General features: G+C 36.7%; 1 protein-coding gene across 4 annotated transcripts in view; it reads right to left on the bottom strand.

Annotated features, from left to right (window-relative positions):
- Nucleotides 1-1,536: 1,536 nt before the first annotated feature.
- LOC105160162 (vacuolar protein sorting-associated protein, putative (DUF1162)) overlaps nucleotides 1,537-22,962 on the bottom strand; it is a 54,979-nt gene continuing 33,553 nt past the window's right edge. For 3 of the 4 annotated variants that reach the window (XM_088879582.1, XM_088879583.1, XM_011077430.3), the window contains 26 exons: nucleotides 20,037-20,302; nucleotides 17,910-19,420; nucleotides 16,628-17,814; nucleotides 13,335-13,463; nucleotides 13,101-13,256; nucleotides 12,203-12,805; nucleotides 12,057-12,128; nucleotides 11,504-11,968; nucleotides 11,189-11,372; nucleotides 10,844-11,086; nucleotides 10,429-10,744; nucleotides 10,219-10,335; nucleotides 9,745-10,018; nucleotides 9,492-9,605; nucleotides 9,340-9,423; nucleotides 6,482-6,532; nucleotides 6,225-6,404; nucleotides 5,805-6,130; nucleotides 5,362-5,727; nucleotides 5,198-5,261; nucleotides 4,850-4,996; nucleotides 3,430-3,534; nucleotides 3,240-3,350; nucleotides 3,057-3,161; nucleotides 2,696-2,765; nucleotides 1,537-2,568 (listed from right to left, as the gene is read on the bottom strand). In XM_088879582.1, the coding sequence (XP_088735708.1) occupies nucleotides 1,877-2,568; nucleotides 2,696-2,765; nucleotides 3,057-3,161; nucleotides 3,240-3,350; nucleotides 3,430-3,534; nucleotides 4,850-4,996; nucleotides 5,198-5,261; nucleotides 5,362-5,727; nucleotides 5,805-6,130; nucleotides 6,225-6,404; nucleotides 6,482-6,532; nucleotides 9,340-9,423; nucleotides 9,492-9,605; nucleotides 9,745-10,018; nucleotides 10,219-10,335; nucleotides 10,429-10,744; nucleotides 10,844-11,086; nucleotides 11,189-11,372; nucleotides 11,504-11,968; nucleotides 12,057-12,128; nucleotides 12,203-12,805; nucleotides 13,101-13,256; nucleotides 13,335-13,463; nucleotides 16,628-17,814; nucleotides 17,910-19,420; nucleotides 20,037-20,302 (7,938 nt within the window). In that variant the 3' untranslated portion in view covers nucleotides 1,537-1,876. The remainder of the gene's footprint in view (nucleotides 2,569-2,695; nucleotides 2,766-3,056; nucleotides 3,162-3,239; nucleotides 3,351-3,429; nucleotides 3,535-4,849; nucleotides 4,997-5,197; nucleotides 5,262-5,361; nucleotides 5,728-5,804; nucleotides 6,131-6,224; nucleotides 6,405-6,481; nucleotides 6,533-9,339; nucleotides 9,424-9,491; nucleotides 9,606-9,744; nucleotides 10,019-10,218; nucleotides 10,336-10,428; nucleotides 10,745-10,843; nucleotides 11,087-11,188; nucleotides 11,373-11,503; nucleotides 11,969-12,056; nucleotides 12,129-12,202; nucleotides 12,806-13,100; nucleotides 13,257-13,334; nucleotides 13,464-16,627; nucleotides 17,815-17,909; nucleotides 19,421-20,036; nucleotides 20,303-22,962) is intronic. The other variant, XM_011077428.3, reaches the window with a different exon arrangement.

Genomic DNA, 22,962 nt, shown 5'->3' with positions numbered 1-22,962 from the left:
ATCGAATGCAAATCTTAAACAGGGGACTTGTAAAAAAGGCGTTAGCACTCCGACGCTCAAGTTACTATTGGATTTGAAATGGAATAAAGCCCAAAAGTAATAAATGTAATTGAAATTGAGATATGGTGAATAAAATTGATAAAAAGTGCAAGAACACATGATAATGTGCTTGTAGAGTGCTTAGAGAATGTTTAAAGAGTCTTTAAAAAGTGTTTAGAGAGTGAGAGAGATGATTTAGAGAGTAAGAGAGGTGTGAGAGACGTTAGAGGGTCTCATGAAGGTGTTTGGAAGTGCCCTCAGTATGGAAGAGTAACCTATATTTATAGGGGGGTCTCCTGTTTCGATAGGGTTGTGAACGTTTCCTCAATTTTCGGTAAAAGTGGATGAAAGCCATTTGGATAAGTCATAATTTGATCTTATCTTCTATTAGAAGTGCTTTTGTATCTTTATCTCCGAATTTTGGGAACTTTTCATCAGCAAAGACTCCTAACCGCTATGAAGTCCTTGGGGCACCTTCCTCCTCAACAAGGAGTCCTTTCCTCCTCTGCTAGAAATCCTAGCCGTCATGGAGTCATAATTGTTAGGAAGTCTTTCCTTATTTACTAAATCTTGGAAGACCCCTCACTTATGAGGTGTCTCAACCGCCAAGGGGGATCCTCCTAGGACTCGTGGTCCAATGTGGTTATTGACGAGATGCTACATAGGATAGTAGGCTACCACGTGTGTGGCTTTTTAGGCCTAATATTTATCGGACTTTTATCATGGTCCGAGTATAGGGGAGGCCTTCAACCTCCTTCCTTTGCCAATGTATTTTCTAGGGAACACCCCCAATACTGCCTATCAAGTGTTCTTTTCGACCTCTTAAGATGTTACAAACCTCTCATTTCTCTTCTTTTTGGATTGCTTGGGTTTCTTTGAACCAGCCTATTTTTTTGCACATCAAACTTGCTATAAATAAATGAATATATATAAATAATAAGTCAGATTAAAAAGGTAATTTTTTGTCATTATAAATATTCTAATAGAGATGTGCGTCTATTTGACTTTTATGTAAAAACTCAAATACCAATTGAAAAATTCAATATTTATGAAAAGGCTCGAGTGCAATTATATTATTTGCAAAAATTCATGTATCAATTTAATAATAACACTAAAACTCAAATAATAAAATAACAATTACTCTATATTTACATATGCATCTTTACAATTAAACCACTTTTTTGAAGAAACATATTTGGTCTTATTATTAGAAAACACATGATGGTATAAATCAATGTTATCTCATAATTTTATATTTACTAATTTATAACTGTGACTTGAGATATTTCTTTTATATCAAGTCACGATACATAAAAGTGTTGAGAGAGAAACAATTTTTAATTTGAAAAATAATACTCAAATTAGGAACACAACTTCATTTCATTTAGAATTAGAATAACTTTTGTATTTGTCTTGATTTACAGTTCAAATATTTGTGCGCGGAAACCACATGCTGTAGCTGCTAGTATTTACATACACATAATTTGTACACAGAAGTTCCAAAAAAGGTGGGGTTCTTTTCGAGGTAACTACTACATTTTATATCATAGAAATATTCAACAGTACGGGTCTTACAATCAGGACAGCCAAACAAAAATCTGTTGAACCAGCATCCAAACATAAATAGCCTAACAAAACTTCATCAATCGTTAAACTCAACCAGGATTCATTTTACTACACTTTGTGGGTGGGGGACGCGATCCCATCAGTGACAAAATTGATTATTCCCACACTACTCAGCATTAGTCATCCATCTTACTCACCTAAGACCAGAAAGACCAGACAATCAACGTAATAGCAACTCAAAGCAAGAATTATGATAGTGTATCTGTATGTCTTACTTGATATTGCTCTGGTGCAGTACGTATACCGAACACCAGCCTTGCTCTTTTCCTCTTTCTATCATACACATCAATACTCTCAAGAACTCATCTGCGTCTTCTGAGCACCTGAACTCTAAGTTGGTTTGAGAAAGAGGGAGCGGATTTTGACATTTGTTCCAGAGCTTTCCCTTTCCCCCATTTCCTCTTTTATGCTGCTGTAGGTTCTGTCTAAATGAAGTATCTGAACCACTCCCCACAATGTGTACAATCTCTCCGTCATTGTCAGCAAGAATTACACTGTCCATTCTAATTTCTGATTGCAACACCCACTTTGGATCAGCAGGAACCCCTTCAAAATTCGGTTTGCCCAAGTCTATTAAACTGGAACAGCTGACAACTAAGATAAGCCTGCTCGTGATCAATACATGTTGACCACATTGCTTAAGTGCCTTGCACATAATCAACGTCTCATCCCTCAGCTTCATATCGGTTTCAGTGAGCACATGTGTTCCAACTGCTTCCTCCCAAGAGTAAGGCTTCAAAGGAGATTCTGCACTCAGAGGCCTTGGTAAACGGACTCTGAAACACCGGTATCCCATCTGATATATCCTACTACGGTTTCTGATACTCTGTGCAGTTTTTCCTGTGACCTCAAGTATACTAGCTGTTGGTCTTGCCACGAGTCCCGTGACACCCAGTGCTATACCTGCAGGGAAAACAAAGTGCAACTAGGACATGGTACCTTAAAAGGTCATGGATAACACCAACTCCAGTAAGTGAATTTGGAATCCACAAAGATAAAGTATAGAAACCCTTTTTCCAAACAGCAGTACCTGAAAGCACTCCTGGTAGGCCATGCTTTTCAGCCCCTTTAATTGGGGACTGGAGTACACCAGTGAGTCCCTAAAATGAAATGACAAAATTTTAACAAATTGTGAACACAGAATGACTTGGGTCACCATCAATAAGAGATACTACAAATAGATCCAGGGAATATCAAACAACTATACTGTAATCACAGCAGCTTGAAATATCTTCGAAGTTTCTCTTAGACAGTAAGAAGTTTATGTGAAGTGTAGTTCACCCATTTAAAATCATGAAAGAGGAACAGAGTTGGTATGTTTAGCTATTTTGAGAGAGGTAAATGTAATTGGCCCTTTTACAAATCAAATCACACAAAAAGATATAAAGCACCTCAAGGAATTCATTGATCACTCCTTTACTTTGTGAAGCCATTCCTTTCTGTTGCCTCTCGATCATACTTGCAGTTTGATCATCAAATGTAAATGCTAAAATGCCCTGCAAGTTGAGATCAAGATCAAATGGGGTAAACTTGTCGATGTGTATACTTTCAAATCTATCTAAAATTTCAGGTACCTTATGTGCAGCTTTGCTGAATTGACTAGTAGCATCACTTATTGCGTAAACTGTATTGCTGAGAAGACTCGTTGTACCTTGGGCCATACCTGTAATAAGTCCAGCTGGGCTCTGGAACAGCAAATGTTTGGTTAAATTATTTTTTCACCTTTTAGGGGAAAAAAGGGGAAATCCATTCTGCATAGTATACCTGGAAAACACTCCAGATAGGAAGGGAGAAAAAGTCTTTGATGCCAAGACTTAAACTCCGCGCAAATCCCACAGGATTTCCTATTAGACCAGCAGAACCAAAAACCTGCAATGGCACACTCCAATGAAAATAGAATTGATTGTGTTGGTGAAAAGCTAACTAGAAGTTCACCAACATTCATCAATAGGTTTAACAGAAATATGCGGTTAAATGTGTTTTTTTTTTTTTTTCAAAAAATAAAGTGCAATATGTGATGCAAAAACAAAACTAATTCTTTCGCCAAAAAAGAACAAAAGGATATTCACAAAAATGCGGTAAACTGAGAGGTTGGAGGATGCTAGAAAATGTTGCAATAAATAACCGAGGTTAAGGTGTAAAGCAATTGTGTGCTTGATATTGTTATTACAGCTCACAATAAAAATTCAAAGCATCAAAATATCAGTAAATAATTTAAAATTGATAAATGTCACTTGATATTGCTATCATTTAAGAAGACTTTTCAGTAACAAGAACGGTAGAACTTAAGATGTCTCCACATATTTCATATTTATTTTGTTAATAGATGTGTTCTGCCTTTTCCCACTGATTTGTACTCTCCACGTGTCAAAATTAAAAAATGTCCCCAAAGTACTAGCATATTCTAATCCATAAGAGTATGTTTTGGTACTTGAGAAGTCTCCAAGTGAGCATTATGGGCGATATCAGGCACATCGGGCAATATTTTTATTATCTCTTCATTTGAACTTATTATATATAGTTATTAAAGTTACAAATGATATTCTAAGCAAAGCAATAACTGAACCACACACAAACCAGAACAAATCAATCCAATATCCAAAGAATTACAAGGCGGTCAAAATGCAGAAAAAGTTTGGAAGGTCAATATCCATCAATAAAAAGATGAATCAATTTTACGAAATGAACTAAAGACAAATGCAAAACAAGAACAATGCAATTATATTGTTAACCCATCTAGAGTGTCACCCAACTAGATACATGTAGTAGATTAGCAATATTCATTTTTGTAATTTACAGTTGTATGCAATAATGGTTAACTAACAGAAGCATGTAAAGTTATAATACATGAAATTGTGCGTAATATATAATTGTTGTCTTAACCTAATATATTTTCTGGGTCTTGACATGTATTACTTTATAGTAAACTCCTAACTATTAGTTATTCCTTCAACAATTAATGATTTAATCCAACTATTTCTTGATAAATGAGAGATGATGGATTATGTCAAACATAGTGACTTTCCAGACCAACAAACTGAAGTAATTGAAAAGAATATATAGTAGCATATGTTACTGTAAAACTAGGTTTTCGGTTATTGAAGTTCTCAACACCAAAAAATGGTCCATGCAAGTATAATGTAAAAGTACACACACCAGGGACAAAATTGATCAAGCAGGTTACCTTGTACATCTCATGTAGAAATTGTCGAGTGTAATGGCTAACAAGGATCTCTTGAATGGATTCCCAACTAGCTATCTGGTGTGAAAGGACCAACTGTTTGAAATGAATTTTTGCACCCTCAACATCAGCAAGAGCCATAAGACCTCTCTGCAGTAATTTATACCATAAGTCAAATGAAATAAAATAGATAAGCAAGAAAATGTACTACAGATAAAATTGGCAATTGAAACAGATTCACAAGAAATCATTCTTATGGTTGAGCTATCATTTGAAACACAGGGCAATAAGTTCACTAATGCACATAATCTAGAGATTATTATTCACCTTCCTTCAACATTCCCAACTTACATGAATAAGAGATTCCCCAGATGTAATAACACCATTCCTAAGGATCCATGGACTGCTTGAAAAGCTGTGAGAAGAAAAATTATTATGCATAAGGAAGAGTTAGTATGAGATCTGCAGTTTCCGTGAGAAAGCATGATGGCTAAGGGAAACAGCTAGCTGCTAACCTCAACGTCAGTTTTATTGGTCCCATATCAAACAGTTCAACATATATTTTCTTCTGCTTCCGTGCTGAAAGTTGAATTTTCTGCCAAGGAGCTCCAATTGGGACCACATGGGGCAGCAAACAGCTTCTTTTGTAATCTTCAGTCAGCAGTGTAGTGCCGGTGCAATTGAGATGTTTCTCATCCAATCTCGTCGAATACTGAGCATTTCTAGTGATCTCCCCAGTGAATTCCACAGAAAAAAACAGACTCTGTGAGAAATCTATATTCTGAAAAACTCTGTTCTGCAACCTCGAAGACGCAGTTTTGCAAAATTCAAACAATCTCAATACAATTTCTTGCTCAATCTCAAGATAAAAATCTGCTATTCTGCAAAAGGGAGCAACTCATCAAGGAGAGATATGGGCACACGAATTCCTTGTCTACTCTTTAGAAATAACACAAACCTGAGGCTAATAGATTCAAATGAAACCAGTGATGTATCCTCGTGTCTCCACTTGGCAACAGCTAAGGAGAACACAGGTTCATGCAAGTTTGAAGAAGCAATTTGACTCGTACTTCCACTGAGGAGTTTTGCACTATTATCTTTAGACTTCATCTGGTTTCCCACACTGCCCTTGTTTACACAGTTGAAGGATAATATTACAGGATATGGTGTTGTATGTAATTGGTTATCAATCTGCAAGGATGCAATTTGAAAGGAGAATTGCTGTTGGTCCAAACTCTGTACAAAGTTAACTTTTGTGTTCTTGGCACATGCAAAGAGTAACTCCTACAAAAAAAACAAAACAAAAAGCAGCAGCCACTATCAATTATTGACATTTTGGTGCAGATTAATTCAAAAGTCACATTTGTTCATAGGATACCTCAGGATGTGCATTCATCAAAGATATTCCAAGGAAGGGAATGTCTATTGATAATCGTTCCTTGTAATTAACAAAAGATTCATACTTCTGAGTTTGTCTTCCTTTATCTTTCAACTGACGAACATGAAGACTCTTCAGATCATTCAAAACATGGTAACTTGAATCGATAATACTGAGAACCTGATTAAGAAATGCAGAATTATTACTAAACCTGAAGCAAATATGATAATTTTATCAGAAAAGTCAGATATACACACCTTTATTGCTCCTTCAGAATGGACAGAAATGAGCAACTTCCTTTCAGGTTTCTGGAAAGACAATTTAAAAGTCTCAGACATCAGGACACTGAAGAAAAACTACTAGACAACCCACCCATAAAATTGTTAGCATTGAAGAAAATTAGCTTTAATGCACGTTTAATGCTTTCATTGTGATGTGAATTTGTCAAGTCCTAGGCTCACAGGTGGGGGCATGGAAGCAAGACCACTTAAACAGGTCTTTTACAACTAATTCACCTTCATGTAAACTGGTTAAGTCAAGCTGCTGTAAGAAGGTATTGTATGCACTTATAAACAAGTCCAAAATGCCTCCAATATAAGTGGGGGTGTCATTCACCTCCAACACAGTTGGATGTGAGATGTCCTCATTGGATTTCTTCCACAACTCAGGACCATTGCAGTACACATCCCGCTGACATCCTGCTCAATATTAACCTCATGTTCGCTATGATACATACTAGGTGCATGGATTGGAGCAGAGAAACAACTTCGATCCCCAGCCCCATGAGCAACTACTCCATCTACATGCTCGCTTTAAGAAAATAGTTAACCTGGTGGCCAGAGTATTAGATTTCAACTCCAATTTCTCCAATTTCTCTCCCAGAATCAATATGGACAGCCACAGAATTGATGGAGAATTTGGTTCAATTTACACTATTCTGACAGCAAATCCATTCGTATTAGAAATATTTGAATGCTATATAAACCTTTGCCTTGGCTAATACTATACCAAGTTGTAAAGTCAGAATTACTGCAGAGTCAGTCAAATATTCTGAATTTATGTCACAAAAAAATTTATTAAGAATTAAAATTAAAAATGCTGCAGGAAAAGGAAAAAGGATTTCAATAATAGCAAGTAAGCATAAAGAATTGTTTGGTAGCATTTAGTTAATGGCATATACCAATACAAACCGGCATGATCAGAAGTAGAAACCTTTATTACAGATCACCAGTAAGGGGTATTATATCTTTTCTGACCGAATATCTACGCTAATTAGGGCAGTGACTCCAATAATTATATAAATTATGCAGAAAGGCATGAAAGCATATTTCAATATAAATATCCTACCCTGGCAATGAATAAGTGACTTGACCATGCTTTACATAGAGTCTGAGGTCAAACAAGAAATTTGACCACTATGATTTATAAGGCATGAACCAACAGAAAGATGGTAAATTCCATAACTATCCCCCGTCACAGTGAAATTGCAAAAAGTTTTGTGTTGAAAATATTGTGTAATAACCCCCTTTGTCTTTCGAAACCTTGCGCAAAGCCCCTTTCTCTCAAGAATTAACAAAAGGTGGATCTCACTAGCCAAATCCAGAGTGGGTTAATTTCTGATTCAAGTTTTATGTTTTAAAGACTACTTAACTGTCGAATTTGTATAAAATATTTTTTAAATTATTAAAAAATATTATATTATTCTTCTAAATTATTACGTGGTATTACACATATTACATGGGTCTCAGTCGACCCAAACCCATTTTCTTCTTCCTATTTCCTTTTTCTTCTTTTAACTTTCATTTTTCTTTTATTTTTTCCCTTCTTTTTCCTCTTTCAACTTCCTTCATGGAATATGGGAGTCAATTTGGCATCTCGGAGATGGAGACGTAAGCGTCCTATCAACGCAGCGTTTAGACACCTACTCGTTAGCCTTTTGTGTACCATATTTGGCAAGAGAGAAACAATAGGAGGTTCGGTGGAACTCTGCAGCAATTCATGGTCATTGCGGCAGTAGCCATGGAGCAGATCAAATGCAGAATTATGAGTCATAAAGTCAATAACATTGCTCCGTATACATTATATAGACTTTGGCGAATACATTGGTTAGAGGACTGAGGTATCAATGGATGCATGTTGTATTTAATCAATGAAATTTACCTTTGTTTGGAAAAAAAAAAAAAACATAATGTTTTGTTTCTATTAAAATTTTTAATGAATTGCCCATTATCCATAAAAAATCTGAAACAGTAAAGACCAAGTTAACAGGGACAAAATCGAATTATTAATGTAATTTATGGCTGAACTAAGCAGTTTTTGGGCCATAAAGGACTGACAAGGGCTCGGGAGAGCGTCACCTGTGGGATAGTTCTTGTAGGTGTATGTGTAATTATGTAAAGTTGAGGGGTGATTTGCATAATTTTATTATACTTCAAGGGGTGTCAATGCAATTATCCCCATTTTTAATCAACTAATTCCATGTAATCCTAAAGCAACCACTTCTAGGCTCATCACTGTCTATTTATTCGTAACTGGTTCATCTGGAAGCCAACTTCAGATGTTCCCACCATAACTTGCTGGCTTGCTTATAGGTTTACGGTGTACCTTTATTAAGTGGATTCTCATCCTTATAGGATTACATCACTTAGTCTTGGATGGTATTTTTTATATTAAGTGGGAACAATTTCCCTTGTTTAGATATTCTATTAATTATGAAAGACACATACAGCAATCCACTAAACCCCTACATGCACATCCCCTACTTTTCTGGAGGGTTCCAACCTTCACATACAAACACAATTAATTGATGAAGGCATTAAGTACTGAGCAGTGCGTTCATAACAAATCAATCAAAGACCATAATGCTAGCATAAGACTCTTATGGAGACTTTCCTCAAAGATTGATTAGTTCAACATCTAGCACATAATTCGACTAAATTCATTTGATTGCACTAACAAATAAAATCCTCAACAAGAATAAGTTCATCAACAACTGAATGATCAATTTGTAAGATCATTAAGAAGAGGTTCTACAAAGATAAAAGTTGAAATCTATGAGAGAAAGTATATCACTTCTCATGATGAAAAAGAATATTAGCATTCATAAAAGTAGTACCTCTGAAGTTGCAGGTAGGTACACAAGTGAATGAGCTGATGCATCATCAATAGCATATGATCCTAAGATACGTTCGCCTGGCACCTGAAAGAAATGCAAGGAGAAATTGAATCCCAAATGTGGCTAGTTAATCTGAACCAAGACTCCCATACCTCAACAGTGAGCCGATGTGGATAGCAGGGTTCATCCCAAGCATAAGGGGAAGATGTATAAGGGTGAATCACTGTCTCAAAAGATTCACATTTCGGCTGATAAACCCGCAATCTCTATAAGTATTGAAAGAGGGAGAATTAATTAGCAAGAATTACGAACTGGATAGAAGTATAGTTTAAAATTATACTCCTCATGCTCCCTCATTCGCACAAACCGATATCACCTCTACCCACAAATAAAAAGTCCACTGACCTCCCTTGAATGGTTGTCAATCCTATATGGCATAAAGCCTGTATCATCATCGGACAAAAGAATCAAGTTTGTCCCAGAGTTCCCACTCGTGCTCCCAACAATCTTTTCTTCACCAACAGAAACATCAGCACTCCGCACTTCTACGCGCATCATGCTGACAGCAGTGGTCATATAGTTGCGCACTTTAACCTGAGTGTCACCCAACTGCTCAGGTAAGAAGCATCCAGACCACTCCCATCCTGGCTCGTCAAAGCGAACAGAAACCAGAAATTCCCTGAAGATAAAAGGAAAAAGAAAAAGAAGAAAAAAAAATCAGGACATTAATCAGGAGCGACCAGAGGTGCACCACACATTAGTCTCCTGCATATTCTGTATGCTGTAAATTTTCACATAAGAATTAGGAACAGATGGGAGGTGTGATACTTAAATTAATCTCGAACCATACTCATTAAAAACTTTAGCAATTTAGAGCACCTTGCTGTATCCATCCACTGAATATAGGAATGTTGACCAGCTCTCAAAAGTAGAGGAAAATCAGTTCCCTTTTGCTTATAACATAAATTCTTGGTGCATGCATTAGCAATCACATATCTGCAAAATTACCACATTTAGTTCACTCGAGGAAAGGGTCCAGAAGTAATAGAGTCCTTGAATAACCAAAACATCATGATATCAAGAAACTACCTTGGTTGGAAAGTGATAATGTTTGTTCTTCCAGAAAATGGTGCAGCCATGGCCGAAACAGATAACATGCACCCAGATGCCATGGATGGTTGGGGAACAAGAACAGTGGTCGAACCGGTTGGTGGGACAAGCGAAAATGGGGCAGACCATGAACGCTTTGGATAATTTTCTAGAACAGAAGGCAGATGCCTACTTAGCTTCACTGTTACTTCCCCAGAATATGAATGGGGATCAGGCGAAAACCAGCAAGCGGTGACCTTTCTGCAACCACTTTCTACAAAATTAGGTGATTCCGGATTTGTTTCACTGGTAGAACCTGGGGAAAAAGTAGATGAACCAAATGATAAAAGAAGGCTTAGCAAAAATCAGTCACATGATTTCTGAAGCAACTGTAGGAGTTAAAATAAAATATCACCTGTAGCAGATAAATTTGAACAGATAAGACCCAGACCATCTTTCTTGTGAATAAGCAGCTTCTGCTCGTCCAAATCATAGCATGAAGGAATAATACAGCTATATCCTTTATTGTCATTGACAGAGTTTGAGAGGTTTAGAGAATATCCAGTACAATTATACAACAAAAATGGAACAGTCATCAATATTTCACGAGCTCCAGATACTGCATCCATCACCTTCTCCATTGTAACAAATAATGGGCCTATATCATGTCAAACAAGCTAGAAAATAAGTTAAAAATATTTATTACATGAGCAGCTGAAATGATATACAGTACGAATGTAAGATTACAATTTCGACATACCATCAGAAAACTCAGGATCAAATCTGATTATTTCAGATGTAGAGAACTTAGTTCCACTGAATTTAGCTTTCTCACTAAATGATTCAACACGTGGATACTTCAGAGTTGAAGGCCTAAATCCATGTATTTGGAGTGTTATCGACAAGTCATGCGAAGAATCAATATTAAAGAAAGGTGTTTCAACCTGAAAATCGGCGACAACAACATTAAATTCAAGACAAAAGTTTCCCCAATAGAAATAAACTTACATAAGCAGATCTAACTATAAACAGGACAGTACTACAATTAGTTTCAAGCTGGCCACATGCACCACACCTCAGATAGAAAGGCAGTACGTGTGACACCAGCATCTTCTAACGTCACAGATATTGACCTCATCAGATAGTTCTTCAACACAAAAGGACTAGTCAACATCACTTGGTACAGAAACCGACTCCGTGGTATCTCCAAATTGTTGGAGGATTGACTATGAACGTTCTGAGATTGTTTACCACTATCAACAGCGACCAGGGAATACACCATCTTTGCTTTACCAACTGGAGGTAGGCACTGACCATTCACAGAAATGCAGCAGCGAAATGCCTCATTGCTTGGATGAGAAGGATAGCAAACGAAGTTACGCAGAAAGCCAATCCTGACATCTTCAGAGATAATACTTGAGATATTATAAGCTTCACTCCATAGGTATGAATCACCAAGAGGACGCCAGCGCATGCAGCCAGCTTCAGCCAAATGCAGAGGGAGTGGAAACTCTTGCCCGGGAAATATTGGGCCTAAAATCTGAAATATTAGGTGTTAGGAACAGTAAAATCAGTACATGGCCATATGAGAGTGGGATGCTAGAAAACCAACTGAATTGTCAGATTACCTTTGGGGACACACCAAAGGGTATATCAAACCGCACTTCAAGAGCCACAGAAGTTGCATTTATAATCACAACCTGAAAGAAAATATCTTCATACAAGCTAGAAGAACCCGAAACTATCATAAAAGAGCTTATAATTTTAGACATACTGTTGAAAATAATCGCATCAACTTTGTAAACCGGTGCACAGAAACATCAACGACTACAGGAATAGCAAATCCTCTAATTGCTTCTCCACCACCATCTCCATCAACTTTTCTATTTCTTTTCACAGAATTTGAATCACTATAAACTTCAGAAACATGTGATGATTTTGAAAAATCCACTTCAAAGTATCTGCGACCAACAAGATCCATTGAAATGGGAGCAGAAGGAACAGAGGTACCCTCCAGTTGGAAAGTAACATATCGGTGTGCTGCCTCAAGTAATTGCTTGTCGTTTAGTCGGTCAGAAGACTGCACTGGTCTATAGCGGAAAAGTAGCTCCTCAGGTGATTCATTGATGTAAACAAGAGCAGAAGACCCAGGTTGCAAGACACCTTTTGATGGGGAAACATCCAAATCATCAGCATCAAGCTGCCTTTGGCACACACAAAAGACTAGAGGCAGACTAGTTAAGTTTTGTAGCATGTATGGAGCGTATCTTCTTGTTTCTGGACTTTGAGTTAATGGAGAATTTGAGAAATCTGGGCTTTCAGAAATTTCCATAAGGCTCCAAGCATCCTTGATCATCTCCATTGCTCTCAAGACAACCTTTTCTAAGCAACTTACAGCATATTAATTAAACAGCACTTTTAGGCAAATAAAGATCAGGAGAGCAAAAACAAAGAAAAGGAAAAAAGCAAAAAAAACAAAATAAAAAAGAAGGAAAGAGATACAAGCCAGGCCAACCTAGCAATCAAGACAACAACTATAACTAGAATTTGCAGTAAAACCTTTTAGCATGATACTTTCATACGACCAACCAATAACATACAGAGACTTAGACCATTCCTCAAGGTAAGGCGTGATTAAACTTCTCTTAAAAAATCAAAACAGAATGAAATACCTCAATAATGGATTCATTGAGATTCAAATTGAGATGTGTCTTAGATTCAAGATTGATATCTGTCATGATAGCGCCACTAAACAGAGCCCTTTCGTCCTGCTTTCTGCTCATGCTCAACTGCAATTTCCAAGGCTCCACAAGAGGCTCCCATAAGACCTGAAATAGTATCAAGACAAAATAGCAACACAATACATTAACAAATCAGAAATAATATATTCTGATGATCTTACCTACCTTGTCAATGCTGTAGTAGTTCACTTGAAGGTCACACCCAACTGAGCCTTCAACCTCATTCTCAGTGACAGTGGACATAAAGATTGAGTTTCTCACAAGAAACTCCAGCAATGGCCCATTAGAAGTCCGCTGCATCAACAGAAAGAAAATTAAGCATGAAAAGTAAGAAATATTACATTGTTGTGTTCAACTATATTGCAACAACACAACCACAAAACTTAAGACAAAACCCGCAATCGAAAATGAGACTTTTACCAAGGATCGAACTTAAGTTTGTTTTCAACAAAGTTTCTTGGGAAGTACCCTATGCATTTTAGAACTATCTTTTGCTGCAAAAGGTTAAATATCATAAGCTTCTTATTCAAGTCAGAGTACTTCTAGAAAAAATGAAGGCTTATAAAATCCAAGCAATCGACTGCTTGGATATTTCCGCACAAGATCAAACTATAGCAATATATTTTAAGAATATCAAATAGAAGAACAAGGCAACATTATAAATGATGTAGATCCATTATCTTATTCCTCAAGAAGTAATCCTGTAGAAGAAGTCCACGTCAAAGAAATAACTTAACAATGCAGACTCAGCAATGACCTTACCTTCTAAATGCTTTACAGACCTGCCAAGGCCACTTTATTTATCACGCAAATCATGACAAGAACTTAGAGTTACATCACTCGGCTCTTTTCCAAGATTACAATTGTGCTCCTACGGGACTTCAATGTATTCACATTTTCCAAATAACAAAGTACACCTTCAGGTGTCATTTGGTAACATGTTTCTTGCTTTTCTTGATTTAGCTTTTTTGGTTCTGAAACATAAGAAAAAACATGTGTAGCTAAATCTTGATTCCTTTTAAGAAATAAAACATAGGATCAAAAATACCACAATGATATGATGTCCACACAACCTGACTCGTGGTGGATAAGTAGGATAGGGGTAGAAAAAGCTGCTGCAAAAACATTTAAACTCTGCCTGACGTCTCAAAGGGGAATTCAAGGGAGTATAGAAAGGGTAGATTAGATGTATACCCCCTAAGGCCTGGCCTAATTACAAAGATATCTCAATTGGGTCTCAAAACTTATAAAGATCCTATTAAGGTCTGTTCCATCTTACATTTAACGGTTCCATTGGATTTCATGTGATATTCCAAATTACCCCTTATAAAATTGACTGTAAGTAAACAAAAATGTAAACTATTTTTGTGCACAAAAATGCCCTTTCTACCAAATTGTAATGTTTTAAAAAATTTAAGGGTTTAGTTGTGATTTAATATACTTTATGATTACATTTTATGTTTGAATCTTTTATTTATTTCTTGTTTGCAAACTAGCTTATGGCCAGTAGACATTTATATATACAATGGAAATACTTTTACAGATTTTTATGACATTTTCAATGGAACTCTTCATATTCTAATGAAAATAAGACTAATTAGAGCGATATTATATTCCACCGATTAGTCTTTTATCTTTTATGCCTTCCCTAATTCGGAATATACATATACACATACAAACAATTCACTATGAGAATTTTATATGTCAATATTTTTCCAATTATATGGTATGGAAAAATAAAAGTTTAGTTGGTGGTAAATAGTATAGCTCAATTAATCATACAAAAAAATCAACAAAAGCTTCAGTTATAAAAAAACAAAAAGAAGAAGAAGGATATTACCCGACCAAAACCCAATTATTTTAATTTAATGGGTCATGGTCTCGGCCTGATTTAAAATAAAAGGTCTACATCTGGGACCATTATAATGGGTTTGGGTCTAGGCAAATTTGGCCCATTGACACGTAATTATAATTGGGTCTTGCTTTTCATGATTTAGACCTACATCCTCATCTTTGGAAAATTACATCTAGTACCGCCTAACAAATAAGTCCCGACATTAGTCAAAATTCACCAAATTTGATAATATTGACAAGAAGTAGGATAAAAGTTCATATTTAACCCCGATTGACTTATTACTGATTTATTGCACGTCATATAAAACTTTTCGTGACCAAACTACTTTTATACATCTTCATACGTTAATGAATGTAAGGAGTTATATCTTCACCATTAAGGGTAGTTTAGTCACAAATGATTTGTTTGCCGTGCAAAAGTCGATAATAAGTAAATCGAGGGTAAATATCGATTTTCATTCAGTTTTTGTTCTTTTGCTAATGTCAACAAATCCACTACGTTTTGACTAATAGAGGGACGTATCCATCCTATTTGTCCTAAGGAAACAAACCTCGGGATACTAAATGTATTTTTTCAAACTACATGGGATTTCGTGTAATTACACCGAACCTCAGCAGAGGGGCTGTAATTACCCCAATTATCATCCATTCTTTCTCTGCTGCTATTTGCTGCCTGCCAAAACGAGGAAGGAAATTTTTTCCAGTCTATTTAATATGCCAATCTCGATACTAGCCAGCACTCAAGCAACCATATCATCATAAGCATACATGTTAGAACCACTAAAACGTCCTCCCTCCCATTCCTCCTTCCATTCCCAAGATCATCTTTTTCGTGCTCCACTAGCTCCAAGTAGTGTCCCATTGGTCAGTGGCCTGATCTCCACAATTCACCTTAACGTGGCTCAGACCATCACGATGCTCATAGAGACTACTACATTGACCCACGCCCAGACTATAGTAGTATTATCAGCTCAACATGCAACATGCAACTGACTGCATATAGATTATCAAGAGAAATGAAGAAAGGTTAAATTACTGAAATGGGTGGGGTTCTCATACTTTGCCAAACAAATGGAGATTACTCTAAACGTGAGACAAACAACTCCCAACTTTCTCCCGTATGCAAGGTTTTCATTGTCTAATGAGACCCTGAGCAGATATCATTTTCGCAAAAATCATGTTATTCCTGGTTGCAGAGTTGGGGCGGTCCTTGGAGAGTTTCAGGTGGTGCTAGGAGGGATTGGGGTGGCAAGAAAATTCTTATGTTCAAGAAAACCAAAAATCTCAACTAAGCAAATAAATACATATCCACTAAACATTGTTCTAAATTTAGACCTACAAACATAGTTTTTTAGCTCTAATCTTAGAAAACCAAAGCAAAAAGGTGATTGAGCCACAACTAATTGTGTATTTCGATTTAACTAATCATTGCATATTTAACAAAGTATTTGCAGTATAAGCATGAAAAGATTCTGACTAACATGAAAAAGTCTTTATTTATAAATGATGATAAATGGAATGAAAACGCTGACCAATCTCCATAGAAAACAAAGCCACAATTGATCATAAAATGTAATTACCATGAAAAGAACAGATATATTTACCTTCCAATCTGTTAAAAGAAGAGAAAATTTCCTTAGTCGCACTTTTAAGTCCATTCTCTTAAAATTAAATGGAGAACGCATTTCTCCTGATCTTTTGAACCATGTAAACTGAAAGAGGTACAGAATGTGATTTGAGAATGACAAATTCAGACTGTCGCATTGAACCAACAACTTTATGTCCACATTCTCAGTCTCATAATTAAAAATCTCGGCCTCCAGGTGGATTTTAGATAATTGAAAAAGGGGCCAAGTCTGTGCACTGTTTCCCTTAAACAACTTCAGTACACCATTCAAATCCTCACAACTGATTATCAGTTTCACAGTTTTCTCATCAGCAACCAGTTCAGTGTTTCTAATTTGCAGGCTAATGGAAAAAAAACAATTCCGGCTACCACTTTGAAAGCCACAATTCTTGTCCAGAGGCTGCTTAGCGCGAAAATTGGGCCCTCCAAATGTGTTATATGTATCCGGGCTGGCTACAGCAGGAAAATGAACAGCCAAGCCAACATGTTCTAGTGCAATAGAAAAACAAGCACCCTTACTAATGTTCTCTGATGCAAGATTTGCACCATCACCTGCCACAAATTTACTTTTGTCAACTGGACTGTTATACATACCTTCTGCTGATTCCCGTGAGGTGAGTATAGACAGTTGCCCAAAGAACGAACTAAGTAGATCAATAACCTCATCCCAATCAAACAGGTGTAGCCACACATCCAAGCTAGGAAAAGACACAACTACCCGATTTTCACCATAATCGGACACTGAAAGAATTATGTCCAGAACTGACGAGCCTGACCCGAGACAAACAAATTCGGCAAGCACAACAGAATTGAGCAACGAAAATAGTGCCAGAGACGAGAAAGAGATATCAAAACTCTGAGGTCTGCCATTCTTCAGTGATAAAGAACACAGAAAGTGCATTTCAGCATCTGCAATGAGTTCAGAACAAGTTGAATCTCTTTTCCTCCGATGCAGTCTTAATGATAATGAACTGACACAGAATCTCATCTCATTGAATGTCACATTTGAAGTTTTAGGAGGTGATGCAGTGTATTCCTCCATTTGTTTCTTTGCCTGTAGAAGATGTGGAACATCAGATACAACAATGTTGGATGCTTCATCGACCAAAGAGAACTGATCAATGACATAACCTAGTGCCTTGAACCCAGCAATTACGCATACTTCTGCAAATTAGTGAAAGAACCCCAAAGTAAGTAATAGGCGGTAGAGACAATTCACAAAAAAACCTAACCAAATAAAAAACATTATGTTCTCATACCTTCAGCATCAAGCTGGCAGTCATTCACCATAGCCATGATACAAATCGGAGAAGAAGCCAAATCAGTGTCAAAATCATAGGGTATTCTCACCCAAACATCTGCACTCAATGATGCTATCAAGGTAAGATTTGGGCATATATTCAAGGGATTGACAATATCCTTCTCCAATATTAAAAGGGATAGAGATAGATCACATCCAGAGAAGTCTAAACAGTGATTTCCATCAGAAAATTTGCCAGTACCAATGCAGCATGCAGAAGGAATACCCTTGGTTAAAGAACTTTTGTCACTGTCTTGTGAGAAAGCAACACACAGTTGTCTAATATTAACTTTTAGGGCCTCAGAGCACGCACTGTTAGCAGGAGTAATTAAATTACAATCTACAAGATTGAAATTATATGTACTGGTGCTGGAATCTCCAAAACTTATTGTATCGGTAGGGTGTCCTTTTGCATAACTCCAATCAGGCTGTGAAAAATAACTGATTAACATAGCGAGAAATTCAAGAGGCAACAAGCAGGAAACTTGCTGGATGTGAAAACTCATTTCAAGTCGAGAATTTCCAGAACCAGTGTTTCTTTTCTTCATATGGAAGTTTAGGATTGGAGATACATTTCCAGATAGAGGCCCCCAAAGAAATTCATTAATTATTTGAGACCACCATGATGAAGAAAGGACCACTCCTTCAGTTGAACAAACCATGTCCAAACAGTCTGCAGAAACGGTAAGTAACGATTTTGCCAGGGGCACCATAACAGTTCCAATAATGCATGACGAATCATGAAAATGCACTTTGATGGTGCCAAGATTCAAATTGAGAAAAAGCAAGTCACTAACAGTAAAAGTTCCTATTGCATCAATGTTACAATTCACTAACGGAGCAGAAAACATCTTTGGTGTCTCCGTAAGGCTTAATTTGGAGTTTCTTATTTTATGATCTGTTAGGTAGACAGTTGTATTCAATTTAAGCTTCAAATCTTCAGCTATAGACTGAAGATCACGAAGAGACAACAGTTTCTCAACAGGATCGTGATCCAACGGAATGCTTGGTGATTTACAAGACCCACTGTCATTCAAAAGACCACATTTTTGAAGCACAAAACCATGAGTTGATGAGTTGTCATTTTCCACATGTGGCTTCCTGCTTTCAATATCAGATACTCCAGATAATACTAGTTTGTCCAGAAAGGCAACAAACTGCCCAACAATAAACGGATAGCAATGAATATCAAGATCACTTGCATATATCGTACACTTTTGAAGAAGCCGTTGAGTACTTCTGACAGCTTCAAAATGCAGGACAATGCACCCCTCAAGAATTGAACCTCCATGATCCAAATGTCCATTATCACTTTCTAGGTTGATATTTTGCTGACCTACAGATTCAGATTCCCACATACTTCCAGTCAAGCAAACTATATGGTTTCCAAAACCATCTTTTGTGGAACTAGCAGTGATCCGACATGCCTGAACAGAGGCCCAACACTCTGGGAGATCTCTTCGATCACACCTGTAATGATGTGGGCCACATTAATCACAAACCAAAAGCATATAAAGAATGATGGGCCATACCGAGGACTCTAAGATCTTTATCCCACTTTCACAATTTTTAACCATAATCCAAATACACTTCATTAATAACACATTACTCGAGGAATTGCGTATGGTTTTGTTTATAATGTTATTGAAAATGTATACTATATAGTCTACTACTTTAATAATAAAGAAAAGCTTAAGTCAACACTGAACATCACAAATGACAAGGATCTTGGAATGTATACTACGCAGTCTACTACTTTTAGTATGATAAAAAAGCTGAATTCAATACAGAAACATAACTGACAAGGATTCTGGACATGCTTTCTCCTGAATCAAATACTATTTGCAACCTTAACATTGTATTCAGACTTACAATTACCTAGAAGGAGTAAAGCAATTCACACTGCTGAAAAAACAAATGCTCCTGCATGACCTAGCACATGTACTATCAAGACAAACAATGACCATAAACTCACATACAGTGAGGAATAAATCCAGCCAGAATAAATCCAAATCACATGATAGAATGACCATGCACCATTAATTTCAATGTTTCTCCACAGAACTGAGGAAGAAATGTAACGTACCAAACACCTAGCTTCTGACAATACAGATTCAGGATGCAGCCATCAACCTCACTATCTTCAAGATTAACTAGCAAAGAAATTGTATCCAAGCTAGTAATAATAGAAAACCATGGATGCACAGAAGTATTCAAACCATTTGACGTGAGTTCTGAAACTTTGGAGTCTGATATAGGAAGAAGCATACTAAACCGTGAAACAAATCCCATAATTTCCTTATAAGAGGAAGCAGAGAAGTGAACAACTAGCGATGGCACCTGTACATGAACCTGAAAAACCCAGCCAAAAATTAAGATATAAAATAGAAAGAGAGAGAGAGAGAGAGAGAGAGAAAGAAACCAAAAAATATGCCATAACGTGCTTTTCAATATTTACTACTTAGCCAAGCCCTACTTTGGAATACATAGTAGTCATCTTTTGCAGATTTTCAGTCTTCTCTCGCTAATACTATATTTATTCTATTTTCCAAACCTCAATTGCGCTAAATATACTGTTTTGTAAACAGTTGCACAAGAATCATAGATCAAACTCTCATGATTTCCAAAACATCTTGCTTATTTATTTTCTATCTACGTGAATTTGTTGTTCCTAGAACCCCATCCTTAAGTTTCCATTATCTTTCTTATGCTTGCTCTTCTTCAGAGGCCATATAACCATGTAGAGGCCTACCCCAAGCCCCCTCCCGACCTAGCACAACCAGCTTTTAATCAAAAGAAAACTGTCTTGTGGTTTTTCTTGTTTTACTTTTTCTGAAATCTCAAAATACAAGTACGGTTTTCATGATAAGGGGAACAGAGGAGAAGCCTCTCCAAAAATAATTGGCAAGACTCTCTCCAGTGAGCTCCCAAAACATAAAAGAAGGGAACAACCTTCCTTTAGTGTACATTTCTTACCTCATCAAGATAAATCTACAGCAATGCAATACAGTTACCTACTTTTACCTATGTAATTTTCTACCACTGGCTGCCACATGTTCTGACAAACTAAGGGGTATATAATTTCTATATGTTACTTGCTCTGAAGTGTGTGATTAAATCGTCAGACAAGTGTCAAGCTAAATGCCAGTGCAAGTTTCTTTTATCTGTCCAACTATGAATGGCAGAAAAAGAAGAACATAAGAATATACAGAAATGCAGAATTAATGAAACAGAGTAATATAGAGAAATGAACAGGACAATTCAAATGCCCATAACTAAGTTCAGGATCCATGCAGCAAACAAGATTAAGTAAACGGTATATTGCATCTTAGACGTCTAGCTTAGAGTCCATAACTTAACTCCCTTGCAAAAGGGAATTTAAGTACTGTACATGTAATTGAGTACTCTCTAGCCACTCTCAGATAGATGCAACCCTACATGATGACATCATTAACATTGCCTTCAATAAGACTTCATTTTTGGGTAAATTACCCTCAATCAATTTTGTTGAGTAAATTATTTGCAGTAAATGAATGCCTTTCTCACTAAGTTTAAAATTAAGAATAAAAGAAGTGAGCGTTAGAAGAAAAATGGATGATCCTGCAGGTTTCAAACTTTGGAGAACATGCCCAAAATTTTGCTGTATTAAGTTATCCATTGTGCAAAGCAGCCAAGGTAATACTGTTTACCTATTAATACCTTCTTCAGCTCGAGCATATGCTGGTGTTCTTACTAAATGCTCAGCAGGTATAATGATCATAAGGTGGCGTTTATTCAATTGTGATTATTCCTATTTTTCAGCCTTCTTCCAATCCTAAAACAATTTCGTAAAAGTCCATTGTTAGCATACCATAACACTACTTGAACCGCATTGTTCAGGAGCACCTAAATACTCATTAAAGTTCTTTTCCCCTTCAATCACTCTAGAAGAATCTTCGACTCATTACCAAGTTCATTAGCCAAGTCATCCATATCAATCCCCTGAAACTAACCTGTTAGAGTAGTGTGTGGCGTGCCAACCTGTGCATTGCATGAAAGCTAAATAGCACGTTGTAATAACAATCTTATTTTTTTCACATTAATAAATCTTACGGCATTCTTCATTCAAATTTTTGTATGTTTATTTAAATAATGTAATTGAATTGTCTCTAAGCCATCCATGACTATGGTGCATGGTTATGCATATGATGGTGATCATGAAATATACGTCAAAGGTCTTGGCCTTAAACGTTCCAAGCGAATGATCAATGAGATGGGGATATCATTGATCGAGTGGAGGCTTGCTCACACGACACTCCCTTTAGGGGGATGTTTTCAGGGACGTTGGTGGGGAGACACTTGTGTGTGTGTGTGTGTCAAGGTGCTTGTTAGGAACAAGTCGACTGAACTATTCCGTAGGTAATTTATTTCCTGAGGTGATCATAATGGGATATTTTGGCCACAAGCCCATATAATATGAAGGTCAATGAGTGGAATGTCAAGGAATCGTCAACCTACCTTGATGACCAAGTCTCCTATGCTCTCTTTTTTTTCTTAGTTAATAAAACATTGGCTACTGTGTCATGGCAACTAGGCGTTGGGTTTCTTAGCCTCACCATTTAATCAAGAAAATGAAGGAATTTATGCATAATTATTGAGTCGACAAGGTTTCAAATCACAATCCATGCTTTGGACTCAATAAGAGATAATTGATGAAAAGGCCCAACTTGCATAGCACTCCTTGACTACAGGTACACAAAGTTTAACCCATTCTCTAGTGCCATGGATCATTTGCTAAATGGTCACCCATGGCAAGCAGCATGTAGTCTTTGATTAAAGGGGTTAATCAAGTGTGGTTAATTTTTTAACTAATCTATGCAAAAGTTGCAAACTAAATTTTATGTGATACAAGCTCAAGTCTAGATGAATAATAAATCCATTGTGATACAAGCTCAAGTATAGATGAATAGTAAACCCATAAGGTCCCATAGGGCCACAGACAAATAAATGGTGGAATTCTTGGATTAATTTTT

The sequence above is a fragment of the Sesamum indicum genome, linkage group LG4 (genome assembly GCF_026168435.1).
Source record: "Sesamum indicum cultivar Baizhima isolate 11 linkage group LG4, ASM2616843v1, whole genome shotgun sequence".
Lineage (NCBI taxonomy): Eukaryota > Viridiplantae > Streptophyta > Magnoliopsida > Lamiales > Pedaliaceae > Sesamum > Sesamum indicum.
The sequence above is the reverse complement of the archived record's forward strand: the minus strand, read 5'-3'. Positions and strand labels throughout refer to the sequence as shown.